The 18,667-nt window shown below is 39.9% G+C and overlaps 1 protein-coding gene across 9 annotated transcripts in view; it reads left to right on the top strand.

Moving 5' to 3' along the window:
• The window catches only part of nckap5 (NCK associated protein 5), a 486,547-nt gene that overhangs the window by 180,603 nt on the left and 287,277 nt on the right, over positions 1 to 18,667 (top strand). For 6 of the 9 annotated variants that reach the window (XM_033024638.1, XM_033024643.1, XM_033024642.1 and 3 more), the window contains one exon: positions 13,485 to 13,575. The exons of 1 other annotated variant lie outside the window; for it this stretch is intronic. In XM_033024638.1, the coding sequence (XP_032880529.1) occupies positions 13,485 to 13,575 (91 nt within the window). Of the gene's footprint in view, positions 1 to 1,949; positions 2,139 to 13,484; positions 13,576 to 15,726; positions 15,755 to 18,667 lie in introns of those variants that run through there. 2 more of the 9 variants (XM_033024641.1, XM_033024645.1) reach the window with 2 other exon arrangements.

Below are 18,667 nucleotides of genomic sequence, written 5' to 3'. Positions count from 1 at the left end.
GTGACAAATGAGTCTGTACATTGGACATCATGTGCTGTCCATCAATAGCGTGGTGTGACAGAAACTCTGTCACCACTGGTACCTGCAGAAATAACTTACTTGGGTGTGGCTAAACATTAGTGTCTCTGACGTGACTCGTTGAGTTTGAGAAGAGGGCTCTGGTGCTCAAAATAATAATTCTTGAAAGCACAGATTGTAAAGCAAAGTTAGGTAGAACAACAAACCTTTGAGTGCCTGTGTGGTCTGCAGGAAACTATGCCTTGGTAGACGCTTTAACATTGAATCAAATATATCCACACAATTATATTTACATATAAATATGTAACCGCAGCTCTTTAAAATGTAACCGCAGCACTTCCTAAAATTTTAAGTAGAGGAAGGTTATGAGTTACTGTCAGTCAAATATGTGTGTGTCCTTTATGAACTGCATGACTGAGCTGCCCTTTAAAACAAGATTAAAATAATCACACATTTTGTTATAAGATTTAGAGAGAACATTTAAAAGAAATTATACAGGTGGTGTAATGTTTACCAAATCATCTGTCTAATATTCATTTTGGTGCACAATATTCAATGGAAGATAATGAGGTCTGTGAGGGAAGAGGTAATTTTTAAGTTTATTATATTTTAGAATAAATTAAGTTTAAGTGCATTTGTTTATAAAAGTTTAAAATATTTGATACAGTAACTACATTTTAATCTGATAAATGTATCTGAATGTGAGTGAAAATCTTGAACATTCCATGATTTGATTGTTTTGACACCTAACTAAGCTGAGAGGTGTGCCTTTAGTTTAGTTTATTATTGCCATATTTACCAAGGTGCAGTGAAAGGTTTTTGTTTGCATGCTATCCTGTCAAAGAAAAGACTACATGATTGCAATCAAGACATCCACAGTACACAGATAAAGGCTAGCTATTGGGATCTTGTCAACATTTCTTTGAGAGTGGCATTCTCAGGCCAAGCCATGTGATGTCCTGTTGACCATATTAGAGCTACCTTCATTGATACAGCTTTTTGTAAAGTTAACTACAGACTCAGTTGGTAAGTGAGTGGTGAATACAGGTTTCTCCACATTGACAAAAACATTTAAGTCATTTATTATTTCCATATTTACCTGTTTAGCCAACTATCCAGTATAATTTTGAATGTTGACACAATTACTAACCTTCAAAGCTAACTGTACATCTTCACCAATTTGCAAAACCAGGTTACTCCTATTCTAAAAAGGACTCAAAGTGCTGGAGGAACTCAACAGCTCAGGCAGCATCTCTGGAGAACATGGGTAGATGACATTTTGGATCGGAACTCTTCTTCAGACTGATGAAGAACATCACCGATCCATGTTCTCCAGGGATGCTGCCTGACCCCTTGAGTTACTCCAGCACGTTTTGTCCTTTTGTGTAACCCAGCATCAGTAGTTCCTTGAAAGTTTCTATTTGATTCAAACAGTGCCACCAGAGATTTTCTAAAAACTGTTTTCTATTTTCATGGTGGGATTTTGAATGTGTAATGGCTTCAGATTTTGATTTTATGTTGATGCAGAGAAAAGTCAACACATATAAAAGTGGTTATGGACTTCAAAAGATGCTGGAATATGAACACATGTGGCACTTTGCAATATGTAAATTATAGAAAGTTAGTGGTAATCTCTAGATCTGTTTATTTTTTTTTAATATTAAATATTTTAAGCTGCGTTCAAGATCTGACACAATCTATATAAAAAAATATCCTATGTATTTCCGATGTATATATGAGAAAGCTTTCAAGAAAGTGTTTAAATCTCAGGAAATTTTGCTAGAAATGCTTTGCTGTTTTGGTTTGAGCAGTCGAAGAAGGCTGTCTCAGTTCTCTAAGACTTGCAAAATTACCAGTGGATGTCTATTTCACATTATGTACCCCAGAGGTATTCTGCTTGCTGTAATTTAGTTGTAAGTCTCCACATGACATCTGTTTCCAATACCTGAAGTTGCCATTCCATTGGCAGATTGCACCTGCCTTAAAGAATTTCATGATCTGGGAATTTTCAGTCAGTTAAAAGAAGTAGTGAAAACAACATTGTACACATGCAAATGGAGCCAGGAACGTTCACGAGTTGTGCTTCAGTCTGAACAGTTTATTTTCTGTAACTCATTCAGGTTTGTAAAGCTTAATAATTTATATTATTTGCCTAATTAAATATCTAATTTTCCCCTTTTTTTCCTCATTTGTCCACTAGCGATGTAATTTATAACTCCTGTTATTGTATGTATGCTGTATGTAATTCTTCAGGAATTCCTGGGAATGTGTATTAAGGAGGAGGATGTTATTACCATTAACATAATGGGAAATCTTTATTTTAACAAACCTTTAGGCAGCCATGTTGGTTAAAATGGAGCAGGTCACTGCAAAGGCCCACTTACACCAGAGATCTATTTTCAAATTCATTGCCTACATTTTAACAGACAAGAACTGGCCAAACAGAAATGGTTATCTTATTGGTACACAAAATGGTTATCTTATTGTTTTTTTAATAGAAGTTTAAGAAAGTGTACTTTAACTTACAATTGTTGATTTAAACGTCCAGGACATATCCAAAGACATATGATATGTCATATCAATGATGCTTTACTAGAACTACAAGTCAATTAGAACCAATAAATATATTATATGCTCGTACTGTTTTCGGAACACTCTATAGTAATAATAACAACAACAAAAAGCCATCAGCCATGTGCATAGGTGGTGGTTGGTGAGTCCACAATTTGAGTGTTGTGTTCAGTTTTGGTCACTGTGCTGTAGGAAGGATGTTGTTAAGCTGGAAAGAGAAGATTTATGATGATGTTGCCAGGACTTGAGGGCCTGAGCTATAGGGAGAGCCAGCAGGCAAAGACTATACTGTATTCCTTGAAGCATGGGAGGATGAAGGGTGATTGTTTAAACAATTAATAGGATTGTGAGGTGACTAGATAGGGTGAATGCACAGTCTTGTACCTAGAGTAGGGAGTTCAAGAACCAGAGGACATAGGGTTAAGGTGAGGGGGGAAAGATTTAATTGGAACCTGAGAGGCTACGTTTTCCCTCAGAGGACGGTAGGTATATGGAATGAGCTATTAGAGGAGGTAGTTGAGGTGGGTACTATAACAACATTTAGAAGATATTTGGACAGTTACATAGATAGGAAAGGTTTAGAGGGTTATGGGCCAAACATGGACAGGTGGGTCTAGTGTCGATGGAGCATTTTGGTTGGCATGGGCAAGTTAGACCGAAGTTTCGATGAAGTCCATGTTGGGATTCTGCTTTGTTTGCTGGTTTGGGCTACATCCAAAACTGTCTGCAATTACTTGTGGTCTTGAGCAGAGCTGTTCCCAAACCTAGCTGTGATGCAACTTGACAGTCTGCGTTCTATGGTGCATATAACCATATAACCATATAACAATTACAGCACGGAAACAGGCCATCTCGACCCTTCTAGTCCGTGCCGAACACATAATCTCCCCTAGTCCCATATACCTGCGCTCAGACCATAACCCTCCATTCCTTTCCCATCCATATAACTATCCAATTTATTTTTAAATGATAAAAACGAACCTGCCTCCACCACCTTCACTGGAAGCTCATTCCACACAGCTACCACTCTCTGAGTAAAGAAGTTCCCCCTCATGTTACCCCTAAACTTCAGTCCCTTAATTCTCAAGTCATGTCCCCTTGTTTGAATCTTCCCTACTCTCAGTGGGAAAAGCTTTTCCATGTCAACTCTGTCTATCCCTCTCATCATTTTAAAAACCTCTATCAAGTCCCCCCTTAACCTTCTGCGCTCCAAAGAATAAAGCCCTAACTTGTTCAACCTTTCTCTGTAACTTAGTTGCTGAAACCCAGGCAACATTCTAGTAAATCGCCTCTGTACTCTCTCTATTTTGTTGACATCCTTCCTATAATTAGGCGACCAAAATTGTACACCATACTCCAGAATTGGCCTCACCAATGCCTTGTACAATTTTAACATTACATCCCAACTTCTATACTCAATGCTCTGATTTAGAAAGGCCAGCACACCAAAAGCTTTCTTTACCACCCTATCTACATGAGATTCCACTTTCAGGGAACTGTGCACAGTTATTCCCAGATCCCTCTGTTCACCTACATTCTTCAATTCCCTACCATTTACCATGTACGTCCTATTTTGATTTGTCCTGCCAAGATGTAGCACCTCACACTTATCAGCATTAAACTCCATCTGCCATCTTTCAGCCCACTCTTCCAACTGGCATAAATCTCTCTGTAGACTTTGAAACTCTACTTCATTACCCGCAACCCCACCTATCTTAGTATCATCTGCATACTTACTAATCCAATTTACCACGCCATCGTCCAGATCATTGATGTACATGACAAACAACAGTGGACCCAACACAGATCCCTGTGGCACCCCACTGCATCTGTAGAAGTTTGTAAGAGTCTTGGATTGTACTGAATTTACTCAATCTCTGAGGAAGTAAAAGCATTGGCGTGCCTTCTTGGCTGTCACTTCAATTTGGTTGGTTCACAAAAAATTGTGGGTAATATTAATGCCAAGTAACTTGAAGCTCTCAACCATTTCCACTTCAATGCTATTGAAGCCAATTGGGGCATACACTCCACCACACTTTCTTGTCAATAACTTACTCCTTCATCTTGGTAAAATTGAGGCAGAGATGCTCACTCTGTGGGGCCTCACCAGTCTCTCGAAGCACTTCATGATGGTTGATGTCAGAGCCACTGTATGATAGTCTTTAAGGCACACAACCTTACTTTTCTTCGGCACTGAGATAATAGTGGTCTTCTTGAAGAAAACGTGGAACTCAGAATGGAGTTGTGGGAGGTTAAAGATGTCTGTGAATAGCAGCAGGTTTGCACAGGTCTTGAGGTCACAGCTGGGTCTCCATCTGGGCCAATTGCTTTCCTATAATTCATTCTCATGAAGGGCAATATTGCATCTGCCATAGTAACCTTTGATGCGAATGCACCCAAGACTAGTGGCACATGTACGTTCTTCCACAGACCTTCTGTTCAAAGGAGGCACAGAAATGGATGGACCCATTGTTGCCATTGATAAGGCTCGACTTCATTTTGTGGTCTGTTATAGTGTGCAAATCTTGCTCTAGTCTGTGGGTATTTGTGTCACTGCCATAGGACTCCAGCTTGGTCTGGAATTCCCTCATGGCATTCTTTATGGCTGTGCAAAGGTCGTAGATAACTTTCTTGTTCTGCTTGGGTTTGCTTCACATGACGTTACATTTTGGACCACCTTGCAATCCATCCATGGTTTCCAGTTGGGGAATATGCATATTGCCTTCTTTGGTGCACTTCTTTGGTATGCAGTGGACATTACACATAACCATATTCAACTCCCCAGAACTGGAATGGAAGCAAGTTATCCTCAATCCCAATGGACTGCTGAGGAAGAAGAATAACTTATTTTGCGATCATTAGCTTCTACAGCTTCTAGTTCATGCCTGAATGTCTGAAGAAAATTGCAAATGGTACCTAGGAAACACCACACTTTAAATTTGCATTTCCCCCTGCATTTAATTTTTTTGTTTGGCTTTGTTTTTTGTATTCAATGACAAAATATTTCCACTAATAGCAGACCTAATTTCCCTGTTGAAACAGTATACTTTCAGGTGCCCAATATCCAGGTAAAAGAAACGAAAGGGTTGAGCAGTAAATACTTGTCACGGCTGGGAAATGTATTTGCTACCATCTGATTTATCTCTTCATATGGGAAATTATATGTTAAGAAATAGTTGAATTTAGGATATGGTCTGAAGAATGGTCTCGACCCAAAACGCCACTCATTCCTTCTCTCCAGAGATGCCGCCTGTTCTGCTGAGTTACTCCAGCTTTTTGTGCCATCTTCAGTTAAAACAGATTACAGATTTTCTGGTGTTTTGTGTGTGGGAGCTTATGTGCCTTTACGCAGCCAACCAGACAGTATCCAAGTCACCCAACAACCTCATAGCATCCTCCTCGCAGCTCATACTGCCACCCATCTTTGTGTCATCCACAAACTTAGAGGTGTTACATTTAATTCCCTCGTCTAAATCGTTAATATATATTGTAAACAATTGGGGTCCCAGCACCGAGTCTTACGGCACCACACTAATCACTGCTTGCCATTCTGAAAAGGACCCATTATATCCTACTCTTTGCTTTCTGTCTGCCAACCAGTTCTCTATCCATGCCAATACCTTACCCCCAATACCATATACACTAATTTTGCACACAAATCTCTCGTGTGGGACTTTGTCAAAGGCCTTTTGAAAGCCCAGATACACACCATCCATTGGCTCTCCCTTATCTATTCCACTTGTAACATCCCCAAAAAATTCCAAAAGATTAGTCAAGCATGATTTCCCTTTCATAAATCCATGGTGACTTTATCCGATCTCGTCACTGCTTTCCAAATGCGCTGCCAAAACATCTTTAATAATCGACTCAATAAACTTCCCCACTACTGATGTAAGGCTAACTGGTCTATAATTCCCTGTTTTCTCGCCGCGCCCTCCTTTCTTAAAAAGTGGAGTTACATTGGCTACCCTCCAGTCTACAGGAACTAATCCAGAGTCTAGAGAACATTGGAAAATGATCACCAATGCATCCATGATTTCTAGGGCCACCTCCTTGAGTACTCTGGGATGCAGACCATCAGGCCGTGGGGATTTATCTGCCTTCAGTTCCAACAGTTTACCTAACACCATTTTCTGACTAATGTGGATTCCCTTCAATACCTCCCTCCCACTAGATCCTTGGTCCCCTAGTATTTCCGGGCAATTGTTTGTGTCTTCCTTAGTGAAGACAGAACCAAAGTACTCGTTTAACTGTTCTGCCATTTCCTTGTTTTCCATTATAAATTCACCTATCTCTGACTGTAGGGGACCTACATTCGACTTCACTAATCATTTCCTTCCTAAAGAAACTTTTACAGTCAGTTTTTATATTCCCCGCAAGCTTTCTTTCATGCTTTTTTCCCCCCCTCTTAATTAACCCCTTTGTCCTCCTCTGTTGAGTTCTAAATTTCTCCCAGTCCTCTGGTCTGCCACTTCTTCTGGCCAATTTATATGCCTCTTGGATTTAACACTATCCTTGACTTCGCTCATCACTCACGGTTGAGCAGCCTTTCCAGTTTTATTTTTTCGCCAGACAGGGATAAACAATTTCTGGAATTCATCCATGCGGTCTTTAAATCTTTGCCATTGCATCTCCACTGTCAACCCTTTAAGTATAATTCGCCAGTCTATCCTAGCCAATTCCCATCTCATACCTTCAAAGTCTCTTTTATTCACGTTCAGGACCTCAGTCTCTGAATTAACCGTGTTACGGTCACTGTTGCCCAAGGGGCCTTGCACAACAAGATCGCTAACTAATCCTAGGATGGCCTGCCCTCTCGTCGGTTCCTCTACATATTGGTTTAAAAACCCATCCCTTAAACATTCCAGAAAATCCTTCTCCTCAGCACTGTTATCAATTTGGTTGGCCCTATCTATAGTCACCCATGCTGTACCATTGATACATGCATCGCTAATCTTCTGCTTGATGCTACCCCAACCTCCCCACTGCTATATGGTGGTCTGTATACAACTCCATACAAGTTTTCTGCCCTTGGCTATTTCGCAGTTCTACCTGTACCGATTCTACAGCATCCAAGCTAATGTCTCTCCTTGTTATTGCATTAATCTTCTTTTTAACCAGCAATGCCACCCCAACCCCTCTTCCTTTCTGTCTATCCTTCCTGAATATTGAATACCCCTGCATATTTAGCTCCCAGCATTGGTCACCCTGGAGCAATGTCTCTGTAATTCCAACTACATCATATCCCTTAACTACTAACTGTGCATTCAACTCATTTTGAATGCTCCTCACATTAAGGCACAAAGCTTTCAGGGTTGTTTTTCTTATCTCCCTCCTACCTTTTGCTTCTGTCCTCCTTTTATAGCCCTCTGTCTCCGTGCATAGGGTCCCACCCCCCTGCCTTGTTAGTTTAAGCATGACCTTTCCTACACTCACTTTCCCGCTAGCTGCACGGAGATGCGCCCACGTTGTTGACTCCACCCCCCTCCCCACTTGTTGGTTTAAACCCATCTGTGTAGCACTAGCAAACCTGCCTGCCAGAATGTCGGTCCACTTCCGATTAAGGTGCAACCTGTCCCTTTTGTACAGGTCACCCCTGCCCCAGAAGAGATTCCACTGATCTAGAAATCTATATCCCTGCCTGCTGCACCAACTCCTCAGCCACACATTCAGATCCCCTATCACCCTGTCCCTACCCTCACTAGCACGAGGTACTGGAAGCAACCCAGAGATAACCACCCTAGAAGGCCTGCTTTTCAGCCTCCTGCCTAGTTCTCTATACTCATGTTGCAGAACCTCCTACCTCTTCTTACCCACATCATTTGTGCCTACATGCACAACAATTTCCAGCTGCTCCCCTTCCCTCTCGAGGATGTTCTGAAGTTGTCTGAGATCTTGGACCCTGGCATCAGGGAGGCAACACACCATCCTCGAGTCTCGCCTGTTGCCACAGAATCTCCTGTCTGCATCTCTGACATTGGAGTCACCCACCACTACGGCTCTGCCTGACGTTGGTCTTGCAGGTCATGTCTCAACGCTAGGATTTGAGTCAGACCTGTGCGCCGCTTGGACTGGAAGCGTCGTCTGCCCCGACACCTCCCAAGCGGGTGTACCTGTTCACAAGAGATACTTCCACCGAGGTCTCCTGCACTCGCTTCATCCCCTTTCTGTCTCTACCCATCACACCTCCTGGACTCTCGGAGTGACGACCTGACTGTAGGTCCTGTCCAGGAAGCTTTCATCATCCCGGATGGACTGCAGGTCATCCAACTGCTGCTCCAATTCCCTAACTCGGTCCTTGAGGAGCTGCATCTGGACACAGTTCCCACAGGTGTAGAGACACCAGCAGTGCCCCTGACTTCCCACATCCTAGGAGAAAGCATTCCTTCAGCCAATCCACTCACTCGCTGGCCTGGCTGCCCAGACCATTGATTGAACAATATTCAGTATAAGTATGTAGAACACAAAGTAACTCAGCAGGTCAGGCGGCATTTCTGCAGGACCTGAATAGGTGACATTTCAGGTCATGATCCTTCTTTAGATGAGTGTAGGGGAGAGAAATCTGGAAAGTTTGTTCTCTCATTCCACTACTGCAGTCAGTTTGAAGAAGGGTCCTGACCTGAAACATCACCTCTTCACGTCCTCTCGAGATGCTACCTAACCAGCTGAGTTACTCCAGCACTTTGTGTTCTCTGCAAGATTCTAGCATCTGCAGTTATTTCCAGCATCTCTCGTGTCTTCAGTGTAGGTATATTTGCTTCAATTGAATTGTTCATTCTCCTTAAAATAATACAATTCTTATAAACTTTTTTTGGAAGTAATTACATGCAAAAAAATCCTTGAAAACACCACAGACAAAAATTGGCAAGTATGTTAAAGTTTACCAAGTTACAATCAGTCGTAAATGCAGATTATGTGAGATCTTTTGAAGGTAGTTCAACCTAGAGTTTGTACCCAGTGGTGAATGCACATTGCACATTATACTTGCATAGACACACACAATTTCCGAGGGCTTTTACTTCATGACTAACAGTTGCAGAGTAACGCAGCACCCTCTTCAGGGACCTTGGTGCAGGGAAAGTAATAACTCAGTTTGAAGGATTTTTACTAGTGCTAAAAACAAGGAAATTTAATTTAGAATTGTTTAATTCAATGAAAAATGAGGTGCGGATAGCAGAATAAAAAGATGGAAAGAAAATGGGATAAAAAGAAAGTGATAAAATAAATATCTAAGGTGAAGATAATTGTTTTATGACGGCTCTGTTTTCTTTTTAAAACTTACATACTAATTAAAATCTGAAGGAAGGAAACTCCATACAGGGAAAAGTTATTTTTGAATGCCAGATTGTTTGTTTGGCAGTAAGGCAGTGATTAAGCTTTAGTTTGGAGATACTGCGTGGAAACAGGCCCTTTGGTCGACTGAGTTCACGCTGATCATTTATCACCATGTTATCTCATTTTCACATTCTACTCACAGAAGCCAATAAACCTATAAATCTGCACATCTTTGGAAGGAAACCAGTGCACCCGGAGGAAACCCACGTGATCACAGGGAGAACGTACAATCTCCTCACAGACATCCGTCATCAGGATCGAACAAGGTCTCTGGCGCTGTGAGGCTGCAGCTCTACTGTTGCGTCACTGTGCCACTAAGGCAGTACCTTGATTAAAACATAGTTTATGATTGAATTAGGTTTTTGATATGCAGGTACCACACACCCTTATCCTCTTTCAATGTTTTAATGCTGTGTGTTGGTGAGATACCAGCAAAGTTACTTAACAAGGAAAGTGGCCTGAAGAGCCTGTTCCTGTGCTGTATTATTCTTGATCTTCACTTTAAACTCCATATGAAGCTATACATCCTGCCATCTGATTTACTTGGGAAGAATGATGAGCATGATAAGTTCATATTAGTTCATGGTTCAAATAATAAGTGAATAGAGTATTTCTCCAATGCAATAAGTTTGATTCATTAATTTGTGCCAAATAGTCACCACAATTTGCTTGGTAAGAATCCATCAAAATTCATTAATAGTTACAAATCCAAAAAGCAAAGCCTACGTCTCAAAGATATAAAAAAGGTAATTTTATAAAATATGTTCTTTACAATATGTTATATGTCTATATTCTGACCAACGATATAGAAGAGAATCCCAGCCAAAAATGCTTCATTCCTCTCTGATTATTTGCCATATTCTTTCTAGTGTAGGTTTGTACTGTCCAACTGCAACAAAAAATGTCTTTCAGGCTGGATAAGTACCACTATTTCTTGTAACTTCTAAAGATTAAATGTTGATGGAGAACACAGATTAGAACTGTTAGACTGTGGAATTCCCTTATGCGCTAATTGGCTTGATGCAGAAATTACATTACTCAAGTTGGAAGAAAATGGAGTTGAAGGAATTGGAACAAGTCGGGCAAATTTGATTTGAACTGTATCCATGTGGAAGCTAATTGATGGTATGCATGCATGTGCCTTTTGACATCTTTAGCATTGTAGAAACTGTAAATCCAGTGTGCTGTCAAAGCTTGTACTGAACTTGAATGGTGTAGACTGAGACATTTCTTATTCCACTAAAAACAGTAGTTTTTAACTCCAGTGAGCTTTTAGGTTTAAACGATAGATACTTTAGAAATAAGGAAGCTTTTGGCATCGTCCTCATCTATCCCAGAATTAAGTTGACAAGCAGAGTGAATAGTTTGTGTGGGTGTTATCTCATACCAGGAACCTTCTCAGACCACCCTCTGTCCAAGCAAGTTACCCGCCCCCCCCCCCCTCCCTCCTCCAGGCAGTCAGCTTAACAGGATTTCCCTGGGATTAATGCAATAACTGGGTTTACCAGGATGACTAGGTAACTTCAGTAGAAGTTTGGGTGGGCGTTCCACGACGTTCTTGTGGGAATCTGGGTTTTATGTTATGGTTGGAAGAAGCTCAATGGGGAGGGATGAGGGTGTGAAAATAGTGAAAAGAAATGTATAAAGATAGAAGACATCCCGATCCTCGGTGTGCCTCTAGGGGACATCAGAGGAGAGGCACCTATTCTGCAGAATATGAACTTAATAAAAACACTTCTTTGCCTGAATTTGTCTCAAAAGCGTTTGTGATTTTGAATCTCACAACTTGGGTAACTCCCAAGTTACCTGGGGGGGGGGGGGGGGATCCTGGCCTATGTCCCCATTAAAAACGACAGAATTATTCATCTTTAGCTCTTGTTATGGGGCTTCATTGAGAAAATGAAATGATGCTATGACAAGCAAGTGTCCAGTTGTTATTTTCTCATGTCCTCTCTGCAAACAGGGATGATCTCTCCTGACCCTGGAGTTTTTGCAGGGAGCTTCTCTTCCAGCTGTTCAGATCCATGTATTTTTGGGAACACTTTCCTGATTACACTTCTGCTAAGTATACATTTTATCATGCTGTGCTTTTAAAATCTGGTTTATTTATTTATAGTGCAAGTAATTATAAACATTTTTATTACTGCAAAAATTACTTTTCCAAATTGTGGTTGTGAGAATACTGACTAATTCTTTGTGTTATGTAGACTGTAAATTTACTGTGCATTTCAGCTGTTCTAAATCATTGGGAATATTTATGGTAAACATAGATCTTCTTGGGGTATTTGCGGACTACATGATGAAGGTCAGATTGTGAGCAAGGGTTGTTCCAGTCTGTCACATAAAACTATGTACTACTGTCTGAAGTGGAGATTAGATGTGGTTTATGCTGATTCACATTTGGCCAACAGATGGTGAAACTATTCATCTTGAGCTTTTTGCATAACAAAATACATGCACAACGACTGGATAATTGTACGAAAGTGGTTGATTAGTCGGTCTTGTTCACTTTATATCTGAGTGAAACCTCACCTAATTAGATGCTGCACTGTATGCTGCATGGAGTGCAGATGCTGTTAAAATAATTTAATGTAATTTGAAGATGGAAAATAATAAAAATGTATGGCTTTTTCTGTGGTTCATTTCATTACTAGATGTTTAATAATTTAACAATGACATCTGTAAATGATTGTGTTACTGAGAGAACCATAGAAGATCCTAATTCCAGTTACACCATTAATTTTATCCCTGATGTACAATTTAAGCACTCAAACAGGAGTGAGTCCATTCATGTTAAAAATGATACCTTTCATCAGACAAATTTCACATTGGTGCACGTAAAACCACAGGTATTTCAGGGGCATGGAGACTTATTGTACTTGATGACTACTTGCTATCAGCAGATTGATGGTGAATTTGTATGGATGCTGATTATTTATTTCTCATTTGTGCACAGTGAATTCAAAGGGTTCCGTTTATTATTGTTGTTTAAACGGAAAATTGTAAAGGAAAAGGCAATGTTTTTTTCAAGAAAATTTGTTTCATTGCGTGTTTTAAATATCTGGCATCCTGCTTTTATTCAAAACTTTTTAGTGTCCCGAAGCACTCCAGTGGTGTCAATCTTACATGCCTCTCTCCGATTCAGATGAAAGTGAAAGACCCTGTCAATGTGACTTACTTCACCTAAGCACAAATTCAATCTCCTACTTGGGAACAATTGTTGCAATGAATTACTGCTGAGTGGAGTGACTTGAACCAGTGTGACTGGTTCCATGTTCACTGGTCTTCAGATTGCTATTATGTCACTGTTGGAAGGCACTAAGTGGAGACCTGGCACTTACTCACGGGGAGGAAGTGAAAACTCAGAGAAAAAGTGATCCTCTGTTCACTCATAGTAGCCTTTAGCAGCTTGTTCAAAATTCAATTACCCAAGACTGCCTGCTTGGCTTTTTAACTAGTTTGTGTCACAGGGAAACCACACACACGGAGAGAATAATTGAGAAAAGATGGCAAGCCAAAAAAGGAACTCTATGTAAAACTAATTCCTCCCTTTGTTCTAGGATGGAAGAGACAGTAAGAAATCTACTCCAGAATCAAGGGGCACTAGGACAGAACACAGGAGCACCAGCTGATCTTTTAAATGCTTGCCAGGTATGAATTACTAAAGGTTAAATAGTGTACGTCATCATTAATTATTTTATGATCTTTCCGTTGTACATGAGGTAAGTAAGAAATGAGATGAATGCTCAAAAGCGGGAGGATTATTCAGCCTAAACACAAAATGCTGGAGTCACTCAGCGGGACAAGGGAGCATCTGTGAAGTGAATAGATTGGCGATGTTTCAGATCGGGACCTTCTTCAGACAGAACTTCAGCACTCCACCAGTGCTTGATATTTTGCATAGAAGTTGTCTGACCCACTGAGTTACTTCAGTACGTTGTGTTTTGCCCAAATGTTGCCTGGCCCGCTGAGTTGCTCCAGCGTCTTGTATCTTCTCTTACATCCACCCATCATTGCAATATTATCTTTGATAATCTTCCCATTTTCAAGGCAGAGAATAATGTTAAATTGAAAAGTAGGGTATATAAAGTACCAAAGGCTCGTGGAAGACTGGGAAGCTTTTACGATCAAACTACAAAAAATGAAAGCAATTCATAAGAAAGGAGAAATTGAATTTTAAGAGAAAACTTGCAGGTGATATAAAACCAAACACTATAAGTTTCTATGGATATATAAATAGGAAGAGGGCTTGTAAAGAAAAGTGGGGATTCTTGAGAATAAGAACAAGGAATTGTAGACGCTGGTTAATACACAAAAAAGACACAATGTCCTGGAGTAACTCAGCAGGTCAGGCAGCATCTCTGGAGATCATGGTTAGATGATGTTTTGGGTCGAGACCCTTCTTCAGACTGATTATTGTGGAGGAAGAAAAAACCTAGAAGAGGTGAGTGGCAGGACAAAGCGATAAGGGATTTTTCACCTGATTTCTTCCAGGACTTGTTTCTTTTAACTATATTCTTTTGATTTCTTCTCACTCTCTAACTGCTCCCATTCACTCATTGACCAATTATCCTTGTTTGCAACTAATCTCCATGCTACTTGGGATTTACCCTGTGAGATATATCCCCTGGTCTCCCTGGATCATCACGTTATTTTCTCTCCTTCCATTTTCTGGCGAAGGGCCTCGTTCTGACACATTAACTCTTATGCAGTCTGACCAGCTGAGTATTTCCAGTATTTCTTTTTTTTTAAATTTCAGACAGGTATTGTCCTCTTTGAGAAGTGCAAAGTACTTAAAGGGACTCAAGGGGATTCAGGGAGGATCTTTCCCCTGGTTAGGGGATGTAGAGTTTAGCATCATGTTTTGAATGTAAAGGGTACAATCATTTAGGTTTCAAATTAAGAGAAATGTCTTCATTTCTTCACCCAAAAATATTTGGATTTTATTTTTTACTCGAGTCAGTTGTGGAGTCTTAGCCATTGATCGCACTCAAAGCAGATCAATAGACTTGTGGATATTAGAAGATTTGAGAATTATAGGGACAGGGCAGGAAAATGCCAAGGCTAGATCAACCATGATCATTTTGAATGGTGGAGCAGGCTCAAGGGCTTGAATGACCTAAGCTTCTGTTCTTATGATTGCTTTTTAATATTTTTTAAAGTTCCTTTTGAATGATGGCAACAATGCTCCTGTGAATGCTCAGGAGAAGTAGGTCAATACCCAATCAACACCAGAATTCAACCTTTCATCAAGCAAAAATTAGATGACCGAAAATAGTACCTCATGTTCAGAGCGAATCAAATTAAGAAACTTAGATGGTTATAAACTTTGGATCAATGCTTGGCTTTTCATAGTCATACTTCTTTTTTCAACTTTCGGTTATTTTGTCATCAGGTCATAAGGTCATAAGGGATAGGGGAAGAATTGGGCCATTTGGCCCATCAAGTCTATGCCATACAATCATGGCTGATCTATCTCCCCCTCCTAACCCCATTCTCCTGTCTTCTCCCTATAACCTCTGACACCCATACTAATCAAGTATCTATCTATCTATCTATCTACCTATCTCTGCCTTAAAAATATCCACAGACTTGGCCTCCACTACCTTCTGTGGCAAAGATTTCCTCAGATTCACCACCCTCTGACTTAATAATTTTCTCCTCATCTCCTTCCTAAAAGAACATCCTTTAATTCTGAGGACCTCTAGTCCTACACTCTGCCACTGGTGGAAACATCATCTCCACATCCACTCAATCCAAGCCTTTCACTATTCTGTATGTTTCGATTAGGTCCCCCATCTTGGAATGGCTCTTGCCTCTAACCCCTGAGGTTGGTATTGTTGAACAAACTATTCTTCACAATACTTCTTGTGATAATATGTTATTTCTTCTCTGGAAAAGAAACTGGAAAGACCATAGAAAAATGGTGCATATGCCAATCATGCCATTTTCCTAGGATTGTTAGGTCTTTCTAACAAATTCACAAGGAATAAGTAGGAAAAATCCCTCCCTCCCCCAAGAAAAGTGGCTTGGTGCTTCTTGCAGATGCAATGGTGTAGTGTGTCTTTACATCTGAAATTCTGCTAAATCATCTGTATGTGATTTACGTTCATTTTTTTACTCCTTTCTGAATCACCATTTATTCAACTCAATTACCCTTACTCAATTTATCAGAATATATGAGAACTATAATGAATATTTCTATTACAAGTAAGGTTTCACCATATTCTGCTGCCAGACATTTTTAGTGGGGTAGCATTCAAGAGTATCATAATTGTCTAGTGGCAAAAAAATAAACTATATTTTCCACCTTGATTAATCCATTATTCAAATGCTGTACAGAGCTGACAAAATGTTGCATTATCTGTGCACTTGACTTGAGAATGCAGTGATTATCCCATTTCCATTGTCAGCAGTTAATGATATAATGCCCCTCATTAATGTTTTTTTTGCATTAGTCGTAAATTCACGTTTTTTTCTGAACAACGTGTTAGACATTATGCTGGTAAAAAATTAACAGCTGTCTCTCAGAATAAGTCAATGATGCATTTTAACTTGATGGCTGAGGTATCATAGAACAATCTATCACTCAATGGCTGTTATAGGTTTTGATACTCAGATAAACCTTTAATGACCTTGAAAATAATTTATGGATGGAAATATATGAATGTAAATTGGCAGAAATATTCTTCAGTTTCTAAATCTATTTTCTGCCTTGTAGCGAGATTTGTTTCCAGACTATTTCTGAGTCAGTTTCAAACCTTTTGAGTGACAGCACTAATAGCAGGAAATGCATTATCAAAGCAGAATTGCAGAAGTCCGACTAAGACTCAAAGTTATAGAATTTAAATGTCTATGCACTTGCTGAAAGAGGTTTTGGATTTGCATCTAACAAAAGAAGTAACAGCATGTTCAAAGCTATTTTGGCATATTTTATGTGATCAGTTGCCAGCCTACTTTTTAAAATGCTGATAATTGCTGCATGCTTAAATAATTTACATTAATATAAAAAATGCTTAAATTTTACATCAGGTGGAATAGCATTTCTCACTGGGTTTCTAAATGGAAGTACATCTAAAACAGAAAACAAGCATTAAGTAAGGGGATGCTTAAAGATCTTTGGCTAGACTGGTAATTATAAACTTGGGAAAACCCATTCTTAGTGTTAACAGGTATAATAAATGGCATGTTTGAATAAGAATTACTTTATGCCTCATTAAAGTGTCATAAGAAATGACATGTTACTACAAGAAAAACTTCAGGAAAATAAAGGAATAAAACTTCAAACAATTTTTTTCATTAATTATACTCAATGTGCTTTTCACAGAAGTGAAGTGGGCACTAAATAGGAGTTGAAATAAGTTAGTTGAAGTAATTGAAGAGGTAGATTTTATTTCTGCAGTTTAGTGAAAGCCCTCACCACAGAATCATAAACATTGAGTCATCTTTGTGGATTGGATTTCCCCTTAATGGATGTTTGATTTTTTTTTCTGGCATCAATTTAAGCAAATCTCTAATGTTGAGCAACAGCTATGTTTTGAAACATCCTATCACGTTGAAAAACACTCACAACCAAATCAAACTGAAAGCTTGTCTAAATGACCATTATAATAATTTATCAAACGTGATATAAAAATAAGGACATTTACATTAAGTTAAGGTAGAGGGTGATATTGACAAACTTATAGAACATTGAGCAATACGGAACAGGAACAAGCCATTCAGCCACAATATCTGTGTCAAACATGAAGCCAAGTTAAATTAATCTCATCTGCCTGCATGTGATCGATATCTCTCCATTCCCTGCATATCCATACCTCTTAAAAGCTCTTAAAAGCCACTACTGTATCTGTTTCTACCACCAGCACAGGCAGCGTGTTAAGGGCACCCACCACTTTGTGTGAAAAAGAAAATTGCGCCACACATCCCCTTTAAACTCCCTCCTCTGACCTTAAATCTATGCCATTTAGTCTCTTATATTTTCACCCCAGTCTCCCCGTAATCACTGATGTTTTAGAGAAAACAATCCAAGGTGTGCAACCTCTCCTTACAGCTGATACCCTATAATCCAAGCAGCAGTTCTATACCTCTTTTGTTCAATCCCCAGAGCCTCCACATCCTACCTGTAATAGGGTGGCCACCACTGCACACAATACTCCAAATGCAGCCTAGCTGAAGTTTTATAAAGCTGGATCTTGACAATCCAACTCTTATACTCAATGCCCCAACTGATGAAGGCAAGCGTATTATAAGCGTATAACCGACCAGTGATCCCCGCACATTAACACTATCCTACACACACACGGGACAATTTACACATGCACCAAGCCAATTACATCTACATACCTGTACGTCTTTGGAGTGTGGGAGGAAACCTGCAGAACACGGAGAAAACCCACATGATCACGGGGAGAACGTACAAACTCCTTACAGACAGCATCTGTAGTCGGGATTGAAACCGGGTTTCTGGTGCTGCAAGCGCTGTAAGGCAGCATCTCTACCACTGCACCACTGTGCCGACTTCGCCTAAATCCTCTGTCTCCAAGCCCAAATTCCCTTCTTCATCCCTGTGTGGCCCTAACTTCTACCTAGTTACCCTTTGGGTTTTTAATGTACATATAAAAAACCTTCGGAATGTATTTAATCTGACATGCCAATAGCATTTCGTGGCCCTTTTGTCCACTCGAATTCCCTGCTTGAGAACTCAAACACATTTTAAATTATTTTTAAATCCTTGGAACCT

This window comes from Amblyraja radiata, chromosome 7, assembly GCF_010909765.2.
Source record: "Amblyraja radiata isolate CabotCenter1 chromosome 7, sAmbRad1.1.pri, whole genome shotgun sequence".
Lineage (NCBI taxonomy): Eukaryota > Metazoa > Chordata > Chondrichthyes > Rajiformes > Rajidae > Amblyraja > Amblyraja radiata.
Note: the sequence above shows the minus strand (reverse complement) of the source record. Positions and strands in the feature narration are given on the sequence as shown.